This window comes from Coptis chinensis, chromosome 4 (genome assembly GCF_015680905.1).
Source record: "Coptis chinensis isolate HL-2020 chromosome 4, ASM1568090v1, whole genome shotgun sequence".
In the NCBI taxonomy this organism is placed as follows: domain Eukaryota; kingdom Viridiplantae; phylum Streptophyta; class Magnoliopsida; order Ranunculales; family Ranunculaceae; genus Coptis; species Coptis chinensis.
Genome location: NC_141459.1, coordinates 102905818 through 102925613, shown reverse-complemented (window position 1 = coordinate 102925613; position 19796 = coordinate 102905818). Strand labels below are relative to the sequence as shown.

General features: G+C 34.6%; 3 protein-coding genes across 3 annotated transcripts; 1 reads left to right on the top strand and 2 right to left on the bottom strand.

Moving 5' to 3' along the window:
* Positions 1–9010: 9010 nt before the first annotated feature.
* LOC147506449 (putative disease resistance protein RGA4) lies at positions 9011–9862 on the bottom strand. Its single transcript, XM_086605773.1, has one exon. The coding sequence runs from the start codon at positions 9860–9862 to the stop codon at positions 9011–9013; it is 852 nt and encodes a 283-aa protein (XP_086461899.1).
* A 799-nt stretch (positions 9863–10661) lies between these two features.
* On the top strand, positions 10662–13589 carry LOC147506448 (uncharacterized). Its single transcript, XM_086558602.1, has 2 exons — positions 10662–11112; positions 12681–13589. The coding sequence occupies exons 1-2, from the start codon at positions 10711–10713 to the stop codon at positions 13221–13223; spliced, it is 945 nt and encodes a 314-aa protein (XP_086414728.1). The 5' UTR covers positions 10662–10710; the 3' UTR covers positions 13224–13589.
* Positions 13590–13952: 363 nt separating this feature from the next.
* LOC147506447 (carboxyl-terminal-processing peptidase 2, chloroplastic-like) lies at positions 13953–18215 on the bottom strand. Its single transcript, XM_086558604.1, is given in 14 exon segments — positions 13953–14247; positions 14341–14434; positions 14609–14706; positions 15815–15876; positions 15879–15922; positions 16084–16117; positions 16120–16124; positions 16207–16282; positions 16401–16479; positions 16481–16520; positions 16707–16775; positions 17602–17810; positions 17946–18028; positions 18150–18215. Coding segments are annotated over 14 exon segments (1041 nt in total). The 5' UTR covers positions 18172–18215; the 3' UTR covers positions 13953–14121.
* Between the last annotated feature and the right edge of the window lie 1581 nt (positions 18216–19796).

Here is a 19796-nt window from a genome sequence, read left to right as displayed (position 1 = left end):
CACATTCCCGACACGACAACTTAAGAACAAGATGGCCTTCTTATTGCTCAATCTTTCATGGTAAAGCCAATTGCATGTGCAATTTATCTTTCCATGCCCCACCACACACACACACACACAGCCAGCCACCAACTAACAAGTTTTGTCGGTTCGACATGTCCGCCTTCTTTGTAAATTAATCCAATCTAAGACTCTCTTTTCCTTCCTTATCTACTAGAACTTTAGGAAAAGCTTGGAAGCTACTTGTTGTGAATGAAGGAATGCCTTCTCAGGGCTGTAAGCTCATTGGTTTAAGAGCTACTCCACTTCTCGCTAACTGCCCTATTCGCTTTAGCTAATTGACTTCGGGGTATTCCCATTGCTTCAAGTATTTGATTACCAAACCAACCCGTTGCCACACATCTAGCTACAAAGAAAGATAGAATACACTAATTGGTTCACACACCTTCACATTTCACTTCACTACCAGCGCAGTCGCAGTCCAATTCTCTTTCTCTATCTCTGAATTCTCTGCACAAAGGAGCTTTACAAGATGTCAGTATACTTTTCTGTAGATTCGGAAACGATCTCCGGAGGCAAGGGATAATGGTGCAAGAGCGGTTCGAACGTCTTATTGATGAACAAAAGGAAACATAGGCTTACACTCACAATGGCAAAGCCTTCTACTTCTACGACCTAAACCCCTACCACTAGCTAATTAGCCTCTGAGAGAAAGAAGATTCTATTCTCTCGCCCTCCCATTCACTCATTCATTATTCACTTTTGACTCTGGATTTTCATTAATTAACTGATTGCTTCTTTGGGAGTTCTTAAAGTATGACATATCTCAATTGTTGTGGTGATTGATGATGGATTATGTGCAGTTGAATACAAAAAATTTAATGCCAAAATGAGTAGTTTGCTCAAAAGAAGTGATGTGTTTGTTGGGAAGGCAAATTAGGCACATATGTCCACATATATTTTCAAGGGATGGTAACATTAGGATGTATAGTAACTACGTATTCTTTATATGATATAAAATTTATTATAACCACATGTTATTTGTGCTTTTCTGGTGTTTATTTATGCAAAATTTACCAATTCATCGGTTGGATCGCGTAAGAGATGGAGAGATAAAAGAGGAAAGCAGTATACTACTATCTTTTTCACCATTCCTTCTCTCTTCATGGTATATTTTTTTTCCCTTTTATCTTCTTTTTATTATTTATTTGTTTGTTTCTTATTGTTTGAGTTATAAAGGGCTCACGGTTTGACTCACTTGCATATATGCTTACATCTCTGTTTGATTGTCTTATTTTTTTATTTATTTTTCTTAAGGCTTTATTGGCCCTGCAAAGTTCATATGTGATTCGAAGTTCCCTACTAAGTTAAATTGATACTCAAAAGTTTACTCCATTAACAAGTGTGCAATATCGCTCCATTAACTACGTTCATAGACTCAATTTCTCTTTTTTATATACTACCATTTATTGGGTTTCATTATTACAACTCTTATGGTACATTGCCCTTCACATGCATTCTGATAGTATGGATGTGGATAAGTTGTATGGTCATATACTATCACACACATTGAACGTTAAGGATGGCATGGTTAAGGCCTTTGTGTTTTAACTGGTTAAATGCTCCTAAGTAATGTCTTCGTCAATATGGAAGTATAAATCCAATCTAAAGATGTCAGACTGTTAGATTTGTGTAATTAGAATTTGTATTTGGCTTTTGTACCCTTGGATATAAAGAGATTGGAATATGATTGCATGGAAATTTGAAACTAATAACACTATATTTGGATGCATGTTCTCCGAGTGTATGTAGGGTACTTAGATCAGAAATTAATGAAAAAATTACATAACGTTTCGGGATTCAATTCTCAATTAGGATATTGAATTTTTCAATTGGGTGTCTTCTTTTTGTGTTTCCTATTTATTTTTCTTTCAATGGAATCTTTAACCTAGAGAATGTGTGCCACTTTCTGTTGCTTGCTGGAATGTGTACTCTTTTTCATTTTCGATGATTTCTAATAGGTGATGTCCTTGAGTAGGTGAGTCGCTTTGGTTTGTGATCAATGCGAGAATTCCGTGTATATATTACATACTTCTAGAATTTTATTTGAGATATGAGATATTACGTACAATCTTTTGTTTTCAATTTTGAATTTTGTTTATATCTATCTGATTTTTCTAAGTGCAGAGTAATAATTCCTGGATTAGTAATACATACATTGAATTATTTGGTTTCTTCAATATCAATGTTACAGATTATTTCATGTTGTCAAATTTCACTTTAAAGTTTTTTAGTTGAACTAATGTGCAATGATGTTATCTAAAGGAGCTGCCATGATGTCATTTAAATCAGCTCAAAAAGGTGTTTGCATTCCTGGAGTGAGGTGACACTGTTCAAATGTATTTTTTTTTATTTTATTTAAGGTCTATATATATACACACACTAGCTTGTAGGCCCGTGCATACGCACCAGCACTTTTGAAAACATTTAGATTTTTTTTTAGAAAAATGGGACCATTGTTTTAGTCGCTAACCCGTTTTAATTTTATAACAAATTGTTTTTAATTAAGTTTTAAAAACCCATTTTTTTCAATTGAGAGAGAGATTCTATTTTAATAGGAGAAGGATTCTCGCTTTAATTAAAAGTGCTAGAATTTGTTCTAATAGGAGAATAATTTCCGTTATAATAGGAGAGGAATTCCCGTTGTAAAAAAAGATGTTCGCTTCAAATAGGAGAGAAATTTATGTTTTAATAGGAGATGATATGGAATTTTAATAGAGCTCAAAAAATACCTTGTGGGAGCTTTAATATATATACTAGAAAGTAGGCCCGTGCATACGCATTAGCTCTTTTGAAAACATGTTCAACAATCATAACTATATACATATAGAAATTTTCTAACAAATTGTGATTCCTGTTTTAGTCGCTAAGCTATTGTAATTTCATAACAAATCGTTTTAATTAAGTTTTAAAAACCCATTTTAATTTTCTAACAAATTGTTTTAATTAAGTTTTATAAACCAATTTTTTAACCCCGTTTTAATAGTTGACTTAATTTAGAAATATGATTTCCATTTTAATAGGAGAATGATTTTCGTTTTAATTAGATATGCTATATTTTTCCTTTTCAATAGGGAAGGAATTCCCATTTTAATAGGAAAAAGATTCTCATTTTAATTAGAAGTGTTAGAATTTCTTTTTTCTAATAGATGAGGAATTTCTGTTTTAATAGGAAATTGATTCCCGTTTTAATTAGAAGTGTCTAATAAATAGGAAAGGAATTCCCGTTTTAATAAGTGTCTAGCTTATAGGCCTGTGCATATGCACCGGCTCTTTTGAAAACATGTAAATTTTTTTTAGAAAATTGGAACTAGTCACTAACCCGTTTTAATTTTCTAACAAATTATTTTTAATTAAGTTTTATAAACCCGTTTTTTCAATTGGGAGAGACATTCTGTTTTAATAGGAGAAGGATTCCCACTTTAATTAAAATTGCTAGAATCTGTTTTAATAGGAGAAGGATTCCCGCTTTAATTAAAATTGCTAGAATCTGTTTTAATAGGAGAATAATTCCCGTTATAATAGGAGATGAATTCCCATAGTAAAAAAGGATTTCCGTTTTCAAATATGAGAGAAATTTATGTTTTAATAGGAGATGACGTGGAATTTTAATAGAGCTCGAAAAATACCCATTATGGGAGCTTTAATATTAAGATATATATATATATATATATATATATATATATATATATATTCACTCACTCATATTTCATAAAAGTTGGAATTATATTTCAACTTTTGCTACTCAATCTATTTAGGGAGTTTAGAGGATAATTAAGGGGGTCCTTCAACATTGTAATGTTTATATTGTTAAGACTATATCATGCATATGTCCCCCCTCCCCCGCTGCGATAAATATTCCCATATGACTGTCTGAAGGCTATCATAAGCTTATTATTGTTATAGTTGTGTGTAATTTATATATGTTATATGTGTTATATATTGAATGGTATTAGGCTTTGATATGATTGCCCAAACATTTGCAACAATGAGAGTTTATCTGTAACGCCTTGGCACCCATTTTACGGGGATTCAAGTCAATGGACTGAAGTAGAATTCGGTTTGAATGAATATGTTTGCTAAGTATCACTTTAAGATCAATCTTCCAATTCACATATAAGTTTGTTTTGACTCTTGAGAAGGTTTTATGTTGCTTTTAGAAAGCTTAGTCCGTATATATGCTTCTGAAGTTGGAATGATGTTGCTTTTACAACGTTGATATAATGATATGGGCATGATGACACCTAATGAACTTACTTCTTATATTTAAGCAAAAAAATAATAATTAATTAAGTGTGTGTTGGTCATGATGTGAGGGGAATGGACGTCCATAGTATTTGAGCTTGAACTACTATGGTACAAATATATATTATAAATTCATAAGGTATACCCCTCCACAACTTATTTAGTAAGCTATTAGTAGAATACTTTGCAAGCTATTGAGTGAATAAACACTCAATTACTGGGCTATCGCAGGGCTTAATCACTGATTGATACAGTGGTGTTTAATTGAAGATCCTTAATTTAACTTTTTTATGTGGGTTTTCTTTGGAATTTCCCCGCTTTTTGTACTCATAGCCAAACCTACCTTATGAATATGGCTTTGTTTCTAAATTTAGTGTTTTCTTATTATTACAACTATGCATTCGATACAAACTCTGAAGAAGACATCCCAAGAACACTTGATTGCATGTTTACAAGCAGTAGGCACTTGTGACTGTGCTATCTTATCTTGACTTCTTCTCTACTGGTGTTTAGGTAATTGTAAAGATTATAGTACATTGCTTGGTTAATTAATTGTATTATGTGGTAAGGCCAATTTGCCTCTCTTTTGTTTGTTCTTTATTAATATCTCACTGTTTTCATTCTCGTATTTCAACAAGTAGCTAGCATTATCTACTACTGCAAATTTGTGATAGAAACTCCCTTCAGATGCAGCTGATTTTGTTATGGAATTTGCGCCTTTACTTACAAACTTTCTCCAGTATCATGACTCAAAAGCAATGTTGCATATATCCAAGCTTCAAAGTTCAAGTCATCATTTTTTTATTCTTTGTCTTATGATATGTGTAACATTTTGCAGGCTGGAGCATGCTTCTGTTTGTTTGACTCGAATAATTGAGACATTTGCATCATCACCTAAGAAATTAGATGAACTCTGCAATCACGGTCTGGTTGAGCAAGCTGCCTATTTGGTTTACACCACTAATTCAGGAGGTGGTCAAGCATCTCTCAGCAGCCCTACATACACGGTATATGCAAATTCAAATATTTGTATTAATTACTCAATTAGTAGGCATTGTGTGATGCTCTTCAGTCTGCAGTTGCCGAAATAGTTAGAGGCTTAATTTCATATATATTTTCTAGGTTCCGTGAGTCACGTCCAACTGTTTAAAGAATAACATACTTATCTTGGGTTCATGACAATATTGGTTGATTTTTCATTTTGCTTCTTTTTGAATGCACGTACTCTTATGTGAAATTTGTCACTGTAGACAAAATCAGTATTCAATTACTTTGTATAAATATCTTTAATGGATGGATCACAAGTTCTCCTTGAAATTACATGAACACTTTCAACTTTTCAAGGATATATGTATATACCCTACTGACGGTTAAAAAGAGAAGTGGTGGTGAAGGATATATTATCATTGGTTTCCTTCACTCCTTGATTTGTTGCTCAAGTTGTGGCTATGATAGAAAATTAGATAGAGTATGACTATATATCTTCCCAAATCAAGCTCTATATATAAATCATATAATTTTTTACCAACTATAGTTACAACTTATTATTTACGTTGATATCCAAGTTGGTGGAATAGTTTTATCCATAGGTGTCAATGTTTGACATAGCACACCGGTTTTGCATGCCTGGCCCAGTGAGAAGGATAGTATTTCGCAAACCATCAAGAGTAGCAAGGCTATTATTGAATGCTATTTCCGTTATTAAGATTCTATTTCGGTTTTTGCAAGACTATTATTATTGAATATGAGATGGGGAATGTCCTAAACACAAAAGATCCAACTTTACGAGTTCTTAACATGCTAAAAGAACTCCCTGGTTTGGCCATTGTTGGTGTACTTAGTAGCTTCAATAATTTTGCTCCACGAGTAGTATGTTCATTATATTAGTTATCATTGTAATTTGGAAATTTGTTAAGGTTTGAACAACATATCAAGAACTTCAAATTTTAAGATTTGAAACCTAATAAAGGAATAAAATCAGTGGCGGAGTGCAAAGATATGTTCTTTCTTGCTATCTATGTTGTTTAGGTATATATTTCATGTGTCGCTTTGGTAAATATTTCTTTAACTTTTCTTCTCTTTCAATCATGTTTTTATTCATGCATTTTTGTTTTGCAGCCACACGAAGCATAACGTGTGCCCATTGTACCTAACCATGTGTCTTTGTACACAATGACTTGCCCCCATTGGTTGAACCATTTCCAAATATTTGGAAAGATATCGTTGACGCCATTCAATGGTTAATCTCCTTTCTCACAATCACTTAATTACATTACATTTGTAGCTGCTCATGTTTTATAATATTTCATGCAGATCACTATGTCAAGCCTATAATGCGATGATGTCCCTCTTTTCTATTTATTCAAAAATCAATATCGATGATGTTGTTATCATTGATCCTACAAAATGTATCCAAAATGTGCTTCTTAGAAATGCTTATGAAAAGTTTTTGACTTCTTATTTGTTACCGGTCTTCATTTCCATATTTCATATACTTGTATGATCTTAGATCTTTGATCTTGATAACAAATGAATTGTCTTTTTTTCTAATTTCTATAGTGTTAGGTTTAAAATTAATAATCAACATTATTCAGATTCTTACTTTTGCAAGGTTCGTTTTCTTCTTGGGTAATAACCAATAACCAATAATTAATATAAGCGTATGTGTATATTCTATTAATTAATTTATCCTAAAGTGCATCAAATTCCATATCCTATATTTGGTCTGTCTATTACTCTTTTTTTTTTTTTTTTTTTTAAGTCAACAATTTTAATTTTATAAATAAAAGGGAGATTACTAAAGTCTAGGGAATTGGCGTGCTTTATACCAAAGCACTTTTGAGTGTTCAAAACCTCAAAACATTGCCAAACTAATAGACACTACAACAATGATCTTAGTCAATAAAACTAAAGTAGTTACTATCAAGTAATTCCCACTTTCTAAAGGTCTTCCTTCAACTGAATCAACTGCTATAGTTGGTGCACTAGCTCCATACATAGTTGTTCCATCTGCTGCCATGTTATTGTTGTTGTTTAGCTTTGTCTTTTTCCATCTATTACAATCACTTGCTTATGATACTAATTTCTCTCGTTTATATTTTTCTTTCAGTAAGCCCAATGGAACATTCCTCACCAACTTTGGAACATGTACTGTTCTCTCATCGAGTTAAGGCTACATAGAAATGATGGGATGTGATTTGTGTAAACGCTTCATTAGTACTACTATAGAAATGGTGTCAACACTTCATTTATAATGCATAATTGTTTACAGGATGAAGAGATATATTATAGGAATGCTCGAAATGAATGAAGAACTAATTTTAAAATTACACTATTGAATATTTTAGCCTCGCTGTTGGTCCATGCTAAAGTGTGGAGAACTTGACTAAAGGGGTTAATCTGCATAGCTTGGGTGAATGAAAGATCAAAGATGGTTTTGAACACATCAATTGCTGAAACTTCTAATTCTTATTTGGACACAAATGGATGGCAAGATGGAGCTCAATGTCTGTTCTTTTTCTCTTTTGTTCTCAGGGATATGAAAATACAAATTATTGTCTTCTACGTTGACATACCTTTTATTTTACTTTCTAATTAATCGATATGTGACTTTTAATTCTTTTTTGCCAACGCGTTCATACTTCACGAAAACATAGATGTTATTGAAATTAATATATTCAAATTGAAATATCACTGCTATATTTTGTTTTATTGATTGTTTTCTAATACCAAATCCCAATTTGTCACTCAATTTTGTCTAAGTTTAACCAATTTTATTTATCAATTATATATTTTAGCACATCTTGGCAAGCGATGACGTGCATGCACGTGCACTTTTGCTAGTATATATAAACTTACACGTTGATTGAGGGAGACGCAGACTCTTGATGTCCGGCCTATTATTCCATTCTCCAAACGCAGGTCTAAGTACTCAATTGGGTATTCTAATATAAACGGCCGAAAGAGGAGGTTCGTAGAGCAAGAGTTAAGACTTTGTTCATTATTAACACATACCATAAACTTGTTGATTTTCGTCCATTGCTAAAAAAAAAAAAAAAAAAGTACGAGCTCGGGAATATCTAAAATTCCAAAAACCTAGATGAGGCCACATGTCGCTTCATATGAAAGGGTTGGTCTAGTATACAGCTAATTTACAACACATATAAGTAACTAAAACACTTCTATTTTTTTTTTAAATTTTTTACATATTTGTTTGTATTTGAATTCTCCATATTACTTCGATTTAGTTGGATGTAATCATGAAAATTTGACATTATTTGTTGCATCTCATATAACTATTTAGAAATTGAATATTTTTGTATAGTTATACTATTATATATTTTAATTTTTTTCCCTCTCTAGTGATCGAAGGTTAAATTTAGTGATTCTTGTACTAGTTATCCAATATATGTTCTCTATTTTCTTCTCTTTTCTCTCCTCTATCATCTTTTAATCTCTAACATATGTGTTGTGTTTGAATTCTCCATATAGTACTCAAAGATTGAGTTGGCTAGATGTGATAATCATGAAAATTTGATATTGTTTGTTGCATCTTGTATAACTATCTGGAAATTTTACTATTAAATAATATTATAATGTTTTTTGGTAACTAACCCAAATGTTTCACTACCCTTAGACCTTGTAGTCGGAGCTCTTCAAGAAATTGTAATTTGCATAGAGCTGGCAACACCTTCAAATTTGGGCACTAGTAAAGGTCTAAGTGGATAATATTGGACAATACAGAATCTTCAACTGACAACATCCAAGTAGGAGGGAGCATGAAGCCAACATAGTTCAAGATTACCAATTCTTCCAAGCTTTCTTTATGTTGTTCCAGATTTTCAAGAACATCTTCCATTATCATCTCCTCTTCGCTGCTGACGTCTTCATTTTCTCCCCCATTATCATATCCGAAATTCAACTCCAAGTCTCGAATGTTTTTCTTTTTTTGCAATTCTACCAGCTTAGCCTCATTCCCACTTTTTACATGCCTTAACCCCCTAATATCTAGCCTACCTTTTAGAAAATTGAGATTTTCTAGTTCCCCAATCACGAACCCTTTGCTGCTTCCATCACTCACAACAAACTTACTTAATGTTCGAAGATGTCTCAATATCTCAATGCCTCCTTGCGGATAATAATTTAGAAAATGAGTGCCTTCAACTTCCAGATGTCTTAGGTTAGAAAGTTCCCCAATTCCTTCTGGCAGTTTGCAAAGATTATAACAATAGTTAAGCTTCAATGTTTGCAAATTAACTAGACTTCTCACTGTCTCACGCAATTCCTTCAGTCTTGTATTCGACAAATCAAGGTACCGAAGATGTAATAATCTATTCACTTCACTTGGAAGTACTTCAAGGGCAGGACTATCTATATCTATATAGTATGCACGACTCAAGTCTAAGGTCCTAAGACATGTCAACTGGTATAATGTAGAAGGTACCGACTTGGACGCTTTTCCTATCAATGTGCGTAACTTCTTCGCTTCATAAATAGATGGATTCTCTACATCATATTTGTAATTTTTAACATATTTGTTTGTATTTGAATTCTCCATATTACTTCGATTTAGTTGGATGTAATCATGAAAATTTGACATTATTTGTTGCATCTCGTATAACTATTTCGAAATTGAATATTTTTGTATAGTTATACTATTATATATTTTATTTTTTTTCCCTCTCTAGTGATCGAAGGTTAAATTTAGTCATTCTTGTACTAGTTATCCAATATATGTTCTCTATTTTTCTTCTCTTTCTCTATCCTCTATCATCTTTTAATCTCTAACATATCCTCTTTTCATCTTTTAAATATTATAATATTTTACCTCTTTATTGAAGGCTAAATGTACTCGTTATCCAATGTATATATGTCCTCTCTACCCATTTTTCATTTTATTCTTTAACATATTTGTTGTGTTTGAATTCTATATAGTACTCCAAAATTGAGTTAGTTAGATATGATAATGAAAATGTGATATTGTTTGTTGCATCTCGTATATTTAGAAATATTTTGTATATATAATGATATTACTATATACTTATACTACTGTATATATACTTTAATGTCCGTTAAGTCAAAGTGAAATAAAAATCACAAACATAAAGATGAAGACTATGCATAACAAAGTGGAAAATAAAATTAAGTGTATAAGGTCAACAACATAACTCCTTTGTATGTAAATTCCGTAAAATAGTAAGGACCATAAAATTATTACTAATTTTTAAAAATAATTTCCTCTTACCACTAAATTAATCAGTTGGCGTCCTATATATGTATTCTCAAATGAATTATGATATGCCACGATATGTCGTTATTAAGATCCTTTGTGGGTCGATATCCTTGAAAATATCGGTTTACAGGTAAGTTCGTTAAGTGAGTTTCACTTCAGTCACACTTGTATCCATGGAGGCTCCACGTCTCCTCTCATTATCTTCTCCATGTCCAACTGCTGCTTCCTTAAAACCTTCTTCTGATAAACCCTTTCTCCTCTTTTTTTCTCTTACTAGAAACCCAAACTCCTATTCTTCTAACTGTTGTTGCTATACCACCAAGCCCCCACCTCGAAACACTACTACTACTTCTAAAACTTCTTACTGGGACTCAAATGCTGAAACATTTCGTTCTGATAGATTCAAGTTCAAATTTGAAGATGAAGATGATGGTTATGATTATGATTATGATTCTGATACGACGAGGTTTACGTGGAGAGAGAATAGAAAAAGGAAATGGTGGTCTGATGATGATGATACCCAAGGACGAAATAGTGTTATAGAAGATGTTATTGATAATGTTTGGTTCTTCAAGGTATACTTCGTTAACCAGCTTGTTTTTTAGTCTCTTTCTTGATATATTGTGATGTAATTATCTGTTGGTGACAAAAATGTAATTGAACAAAGTTTCAGTAGTGTTTTGATAGATTTTGTGATGAGGTAGGAAAATTTTATAGGGATATCTTATGTTTTGAGTTTAAGAATAACACTACAGTCAAATGAAAAAAGTATGGAAAGTTCATTAAACTTCAAGAGTTTGATGTAAGCGGAATTTGAAGGGGAGAAAAAGGAAGGAAGGCTGCAGAATTTCCTTTGGGCATATTCTTTTATTCGTTATTGTAGGACATACAGCTACAGGGATAGCTTGCCCATTTCACTTAGTCGCCTGAGGTGATTCAACGGTCATTTAGGACACTAGTCTGTTATTTAAGCAGACAGTAGTGTTGCACAACAGTAACCGCTAATAACAATGTTGAGATGTGAGCATCAGTGCTAGTTTGACAACCCCTGCCCCTCATGCTCCCATCTCTAGGTACCAGCTTGAGTAGTTTCCAGTCTCTTGCTCCAAGTCAACTTATTTCCTTCAAACTTATGCTTACATTTGCTTTCAAAGTAGTTGCTTCACAAAGACATTTTTATTGTTTCCCTCTCTCTGTAAAACCAAAAACTGAAGGCAATTATGGATTTATGGTGCAACATATGCTAGAGGCAGACTGGTATATGCTAAAAAAAATTATGCGCCGTAATGACTTTGGCAGAGACTGGGGCTGCCAATAGTAACTTTATTCTATGAGTAGTAGACAATAGTTTTAACTTCTTATTAATGGTAATGTAGCCTAATTGTGGAAGTTTATTACTTGCCGCTTATGCTAGGGTTAGTTTGTTAAAGTTAAAGGTTCAATATTTACTTAACTAAGAGTAGCTTCATTCAGCTTCAGGTAAGCACATTTTCAGGGAAGAAGAAGAAAAATGTGCTACAGTGTTTGAAATGGTGATACCTTATTTCCCTAGCAAGTAGGAGATGCCTGTCCATTTCTCTTTGCTGTTGAGGTGCTCCAAATGCTCGTTTTGGATCGTTGTCTGTTTTTTAAGCTGATAGTAGAGTGTTGCACCACGTCCTGAGCACTGAGAGTCGGTGTGACTTCCCAGCACCTGGATCTCAGGCTCCCTTCTCAAGATACTTGCTTCTATCCCCTTGCTATAGCTCAGCTTTGCTTCCATTTGCTTTCCATGTAATTGCTTCAAGAACGATTTTTGTTGGAAACCATTTGCAGTGCAATGCTTGCAAGAGGCACTCTGGCATGTCTTCTGAAAGTTGTATGCTCAAGATGAATTTGATAGGGATTGTTTGTTGTCAATAGCAGGCCTCTTGTATTAATAGTAAAGAAGACTCCATTATAAGTCGTGGTTTGCATAAGATACTATTATATGCTTATTGCAACAACGAGCTGACAACTTACTTGATGATTTCAGTCTCATTCTTTTTCGCTTATTGCTAAAAAATATTAAAAGCCCTTAATTTTTTTATCAGTTGATTTTCATTATTCCTGCTACGTTTATTATTGTAGTTTAATATTTTCTATCATTTCTTGGTCGATGTAGGTTCTCCGGTCCTTTGGTTGGTTGCTTCCAGCTATTATGATATCAATGCTGATAGCAACAGGACCGAAAACATTCCTCATGGCTTTAGCCCTTCCACTTGGACAAGCAGCAGTTTCTTTTGCAATTGACAAGGTGTTTGGAAGGACACGGGGTAGACCTAAACCAAGGCCTAGGACCAAGAGAAATCCATTTTCCAGGGCCGCTAGTAGTGTGGAAATAAATGAGGAAGAACTTGATGAAAGCAGTGGGATAAGTGAGGGAAGGCAGGGATATCAGTCATGGGTGACAACTGATAATGGCTCAGTAAAGCAGAGAGGTGATCAACGTAAGCCCAGTTTTGGTGGATGGGATGAGTTGGATATGCGGAAAAGGGTTGCTAAGGGGTTCACCAAGAGGCACAGTCAAAAGGTTGGAGGACCACCCAGGTCAGGTGTAGATAAGGGCAAGATGAGTCGGAAAGGGAGACACAGAGAGGCACCGTTACTGCTAAGGTTGCTGGTCGCTGTTTTCCCATTTCTGGGTTCATGGGCTAGATTATTATAGCCATTCTCCGAAACTTTGTTATCTTAAAAGCAATTCTTCTTTCAGAGTGTGAATCCAAGTAAACGTGGACAGGTGAACTTACATATAGTGCCCTGCTCAGAGATGAGGGTGTTCTGATTCTCCTAATGGCTTGCTTAGAGCTGATGGTGTTTAAGATATATTATATGGGAATCCTACGTAATGTGTTTACAGTCTCTTCATGGAGGGAGATTCCTCGTCTTCCTATCTTTCTTAGGAATAGAAGATCCCTTTATGTTGCTCGAATGGGAAAAGTCATTTCTTTCTGTATAAACTCAATTATACAAATGTATTTGACGGCGCAAGTTTTGTCAAATTCCAGATCAAATTTGAAGTTCCATTATAGGATATTGAGTTGCCAACTTGCCATGTTGTCCAACAAGACTTGAAGGTGAATGATGCCGTGTTGTCCAACAAGACTTGAAGCGAATGTTTATATTTTGCTCGTATTGGAAAAGGTGATATGCTTTGAAGTTCATATACGGAGTCAGTTACCAACTCAAAGTTAAAGTGTTGTCGGATTATGATCTCATTTCACACTCTATTTGTGATTAAGTAGCTGGACGTAAAGTGGATCCAATTTCTTCCTGGCCTAGACTCAGCTATATAAGCATGTTATGTGATCTTCTGTTGATATAATTAGATTGCTTTGATCAAGTTTATGCTGTAACTGTTCAGGAAATATGAATAAGAATTAGCACACATGCGAAGTGAGCAAATATCAAGAATTCATATAAATCTAACAAAGGACTACATTGTACATTGAAGAAGAAACTATGAATGTTAAATCTACAAATGGGTAATCATACTGTAGACTGAATGCTGAATGTGAACAACAAGGACTGGCCTCAAAGAATATTAATGTACAGTATAGGTATCTTCATCTTGCAAATAACGCAACATTATTGAGTTGACAAGCAGATGCAGGGTCTTTGAGGCATCTACAAAATCCATCTGCGTCCCTTGGAAAAGATGCAGGAAGTGGATGGTCTGGAATCACTTCCACCTTCATTCAACCAATAGGAACAAATTAGTCAAATACTGCCAACATAAAATAGAACTGTTAGTGTTAGAGAGAGAAAGAAAGTAGTATGCAAACCTTGTCAATATCAGTGTGAGCTGGAGTCTCGTAACGAGCCACTGTGACTGCCAGTCCAGAGCCATCAGATAGTTCAAAAACTGATTGAATCTTCCTGTAAATGTGGATGTTATATTACATCATTGGGTCAAAACTGCTAAATATAAAGGTGGTTTACAGGTAGAAGGCCTGCTAAATAAAAAGAGTTGGTTGATTTGTACAGTTAAGTTCGATGCGCTTTAAAAGTGTTGTAATAATGGGCCCAGTACTCTTAGATTCGACTACTCACCCTTTCCCAAATGTTGGTTCGCCAAATACCACAGCACGCTTATTGTCTTTCAAAGCACCAGCTAGTATCTCACTTGCACTGGCAGTTCCCTTGTTTACCTAAAGCAAGTTTAGAAGTCAAATAAATAATTAACATTCTACAACATTTTGCTTCTGATAATGATTGAATATTACACAAATAAAAATTAAGTCAATATTCCAACTTGCAACAACATGAGCTGGTTCGGACTTCGGATCTTGAAGTTACAAGAGTTGATGCAGTTTGAGATCAACAAGACTCATTCTAGGGTAACACGATCTGGTATACTAGCATGTAACATATTGCACCACGTAGATGATGGACCTCGATACCACATCAACCAAATTCCAATTCAAAAGGCAAAAAGGAAAAAAATGAGAGGATGTGGAGAGACACCACTACCACCATCTTGTTCTCCGTGTTGTAGCACCACTGCCGTGACAAGACCGCCATTCATGTCTCTCTCTTTCTTCTACTTCTCTCCAACTCAATCCAAAGAACACTCAAAATCATACATTTAGACCCAAAGTTGACAAAAAATACAAGAGGAAAATCAAAAGATTAAAAGTGTTCTCTTGTGTTATCTTTTATTCCAATATTTAAGCACCCAATGGATTTTAAATTCTTCCTTTATGATCCAAAAATAAAACTTTTGGTGGTGGTGGTATGAACTGGTGGGTTTGAGAGAAGATGATTATGAAAGAAGAAGAAAAGGGAGAGGAAAAGGAGAAGAGGAAAAAAAGAAAGGAGGAGAGAGAGAGAGAGGCCCCACTTTAGTTGGCATGGTCGGTGGCTCCGTGGTTGTGGTGGTATTGGAGAGGGGGAAGACAGTGGTAGGTACTGTAGTAGTGAAAAGGGGAAAAACTTGTTTTTAGTGGTTTAGCAATAACCAAGTTGTAAAGGATGGTTTAGGATTTAGATGCGGGGTCTTTAAGTCTTTTTATTAACCTCTGTCACATTTTGAAGTGTAACACAATTCACACTATAATTATTCCATCCACAACTCGTAGAATTAGATTATGAGATCGCTCCCGACTTCAAAAAAGAACACGCATAAAACAGTTTTCACAGTATGCAAGCCAATGTAACAACACCATACTATACATCACTCGGAATCAACAAGCAAGCTAAAGATGAACTTCCTAATTTTGGAGAATGCAATAGCCAGATCCCTATAAGAAAACATACCAGAACTGCTAGAGGTTCAGATGTTGCAATTGCATCACTGCCATCTGCTTCATATATATCTCAACACCACGACTATCACAGATATACACAATGACTCCTTTCTTTAACCTGAATTTGGAAAACAAAATGGAAAAGTACAAGAAAATGAAAATGAAAATGAAAAAAGGAACTATGGTTCTAAGACACTGTCTGTTAAAGTTCATGTATACATACACAACATATGCATGAAAGCTAAGATCTGTTTCTAAGGAATATATCGTTAAGCTTACCAGATCTTCGCGATCTCAATTCCTTCTGGAAAAAGCCTCCACTGCATCAAGTTTCAAATTTTATAAATTTTCTTAAGAGGCAAAAAGCAAATATGTTGCATGTCTATATAAAATGATATCAACCTGTTATCACGAAGGTCCAGCACAAAAGCATTAACATTGTTTCTCCTGAGAGTTTCGATTGCATCTTTGACAGCATCTGCAGGAGACTTCTTTCAGAATGAAGTACAACATATACAATGATTGCAAAAATTGAAGGCCTGTTCGAATCCAGAACCATAACTCCAAAAGAAAGCATCCTTTATTGATATACTCACTAGAAGCATTCTGGTTGAATGTAGTCAGTTTGATGTAACCAATCCTGGAGGTGCCCTTTCCACCAGCAGCAACCTCAAGATAGTCTAGACTTCACTGGGTTAAGAGAAACCTTCTCTCTCCTGTAAGCAAAAAGAGCCAATTTTAAAAGCAACGATCGGTTGATTTGATATAAGTATAACTTAGATAACTTAGTGAAGTTTAAACATATCTTGTCAGGTTATGTTAACAATTTTTTTAGTCTCCATTGAATATTTAACTCAGCAACCCATCACAAAAGAAGAAACTTAAACAGAAAATAGACTTACTTCAAAGACATAAGTTTTACATCAGGTCCACTTTGAATGGTCAGTTCCACTAAACTTCCATCAGGACCCCTGCAATACAGTTCAACAAAATAAATGAACAACTACGAGTCAGTGATGAAACAAACAAATGTATGACAAGGAACGTCTATTATAGGTATATATTAGTAGTGGAAAGTTCTCTCACTAGAAAAATAAGGTAATTCTATTAGGGTAAGAAAGAAACATGTATACCATGTAAACTGAGTAATCGACATAACCTATATCAGAAAGAAGTGGAAGAGAAAAGGAAATGAAAAGAACCACTGAAATCGGCAAAGACACAGGATCTTGAGACAAGAAAGATACCCAACTGAATAAGGGTATCCAATTATAGATCTTAATGGCCAAGAAAGTAGCTCTATTATGGTAAGAATGGAACTGAAGAGAAAAGGAACTGAAAAGTTCGCCAAAAGTACAGGTTTGGGAGACAATAAATATACCCTACTGAATAATGGTATGCAACATAGATTTTAAAGGTCAAGATCAATTTCTGCGCATCCAAACACCCCTTCACGAAAAGGGGGGATGGGGCTCAACAAAGAAGATGATATTTCAAAACTCTGTACTGCTAAGAGAAGGCAACCAAAGAAGACAATACTATCACTGACAGAACCTGGACTGCTTTAAAGTATAAACTCTGTCTTACTGGTTTAAAAACAAAGTCCAAGCAGCAAACCTTCAGAAAATGAAGTGTCCATGTCACAGAGGTAATAACTAAGATTTCCATTCATATATCAGCTTTCATTATTAAAGTGTGCAGTAAATTAGTAATACGATGCTCGAGTTGTACTATGTTTCTCTACCCTTAAAAGAGAAAATGTGAGAGACTGATTTTGATAACGTAGTAAAAGCTTACTGTAATCGCTCTGCTGCATCATATATCCCCATAGTTCCAGTATTTATACCATCAATTGCCAAAATAATATCTCCAGACACAATGCCCGCCCTACTTGCAGGGGCTCCAGGAGTAGAAGATATAACAACAAGCCCTGTTGATGATTCATCAATTACTGTGGAATAACCAATGGACAACCCTACACCAGTAAGAGCACCTTGAGTACCAGACTGCCTTCAAAGAAAAAAACAGCATACTTTAGAAATAAGCTGTAAACAATTGATGGGGGATTTCATAACCAAAATCATAGATAATCCAAGCACCTGCCTAGCAGAATACTGGAAAGATAAGAAAAGGAAATGTACCCGCAAACTTTTAAACTTTTCTGGCTCAAGAAAGTGAGTGAAAGGATCATCTAGTGTGGCAAGCATCTTCCTTATTGCTGTATCTGAGCAGAACACCATAATAAGATGATTACATAACCAACATATGAAACACATACTAGGATGTAACACGTACAATAAAGGAAGTTGTAAATATGCTATAAGAACAAGATATTAAGCTTGTACATGTTTCTTCTCGCGTGTGCATTGGTTCATTAAGCAGTGCAGTCTCACATACGAAACCAGCTTTGCCCGTTAAAGGATTTATCAACATATGCACGATCAATGGTCTTCCATGCCTCCCAAGAAAAGGATATTCTCTTCAGTGAGTGCCACTGCACATTATTTACAATGTGCTTGTAACAAAAAAATCCTGATAAAATATATGAAAACCTTAAAACTTTCTAGGTTCAGAAAAGAGTGTACTTACACGGAAGGATTTTTATTAACAGCTAGAGAAATCGAAGCAACCAGTACTCCGACTACCAATTGAACAAAAAGAACATGGAGAACATGTTTACGCCTCTCTTTCAATTAATTACTTTCTGTCGACTGAAACCACATCCAACCACCTTCTTAGGATGGAAAAATTTAATCAAGAATGTATCACATTGATACAGGAAAATTTTACAAAGCTTCTTCCATGAAGGTTGAAACAACGAATGCACTCCAAAGGTTCCCTTAGAACTGCAAATAGGTGAGCAACTTCTTAGTCTGCCATCCACTCTAAAGCATACTAAAGGTCTGTCCACCTGCGCTTCTATAATGTTCGAGGCCGGCGATTTCAACCAGAAAATCTGTTGAAAACAATGTAATAATACTAAACAATAAATAAAAGTCAAAGAATGAAACTGACAACAACAGGAACTACTACCACTGCTAAGAATGAGGTGCATGTGGCTAATATATGAGAGTTTAAACTTGCAGTTTATATTAATCTATTTAGTAATTGTATGTTAGGAGGAGTTTTTTAAAGATGAACAAAGGGGCTACATTGTTGTAAACCAACTCGAGTTTTTAGTTCATTTTCAAATAACCAAGACTTGCATATACACCATTCATGCAACTCATAAACTAATAATGTAAACTAACAATAAAACGAAGAAAAGAAGATGATATACCTGATGAGGAGGTGTAACTCGGGTTCGAGTGGGACTTGTGTAATTGACAGTTGAAGAGACGATGATAGATACAACTCTATCCATACTCCTCATTCACAAATATTTTTCTGCCCCCGATAGTTAGTTATTCTATAAAAGCTTGAAGCTTAGTACTGGGCCTTTTTTTTTTTGTCTTTGACTAAAGTTGAAATGGGACCTTGCCATTCTTAAGTAAGTACATGGACCAAGTTGCTCAAGTATGGTTGGGCTCTTGGGTCTTGTGTTTGATGCTAGTACTCAGTTGGCTAGGCTCAAATGACTAACACTAGTTCCCAAATATATACATATATCTATATAATCCGTGAGTTTGGTTTTATGTTTTTATATCGAGGGATGCAAAAACCAACTTTGGGTTGATCCTACAGTCATAAATCATCTCTTTATTTTTTTCTCTTCGTCTCTCACTCTCCCTTTTCCTCTCCCTTTCCGGACAAATAAAATCTCCACTCCTCCTTCTCCATCTCCACAATTTTATCTCCCACCACTAACCCCCAAGCTAGCAAAGATTTTTTAGTTTGGTTTTTTATGTTGTTATATCGAGAGAGAAAGCAGTTTTGGGATGATCCTACGGTCATAAATCAATTTATTTTAAGAGTCCTACTTACTCTAAACTAAACTAAAGAGGAATAAGTTATTATAAAGAATAAAAACAATTTACTTTTAGTACATCTTG

What these genes read in the sequence shown, in the direction of transcription:
- LOC147506449 (XM_086605773.1), bottom strand. Translation starts at nt 9,862, where the DNA reads ATGGAGAATTCAAATACAAACAAATATGTTAAAAATTACAAATATGAT.
- LOC147506448 (XM_086558602.1), top strand. Translation starts at nt 10,711, where the DNA reads ATGGAGGCTCCACGTCTCCTCTCATTATCTTCTCCATGTCCAACTGCT. An exon ending in ATAATGTTTGGTTCTTCAAG is followed by an intron (nt 11,113 to 12,680) that starts GTATACTTCGTT and finishes TGGTCGATGTAG; the next exon opens with GTTCTCCGGTCCTTTGGTTG.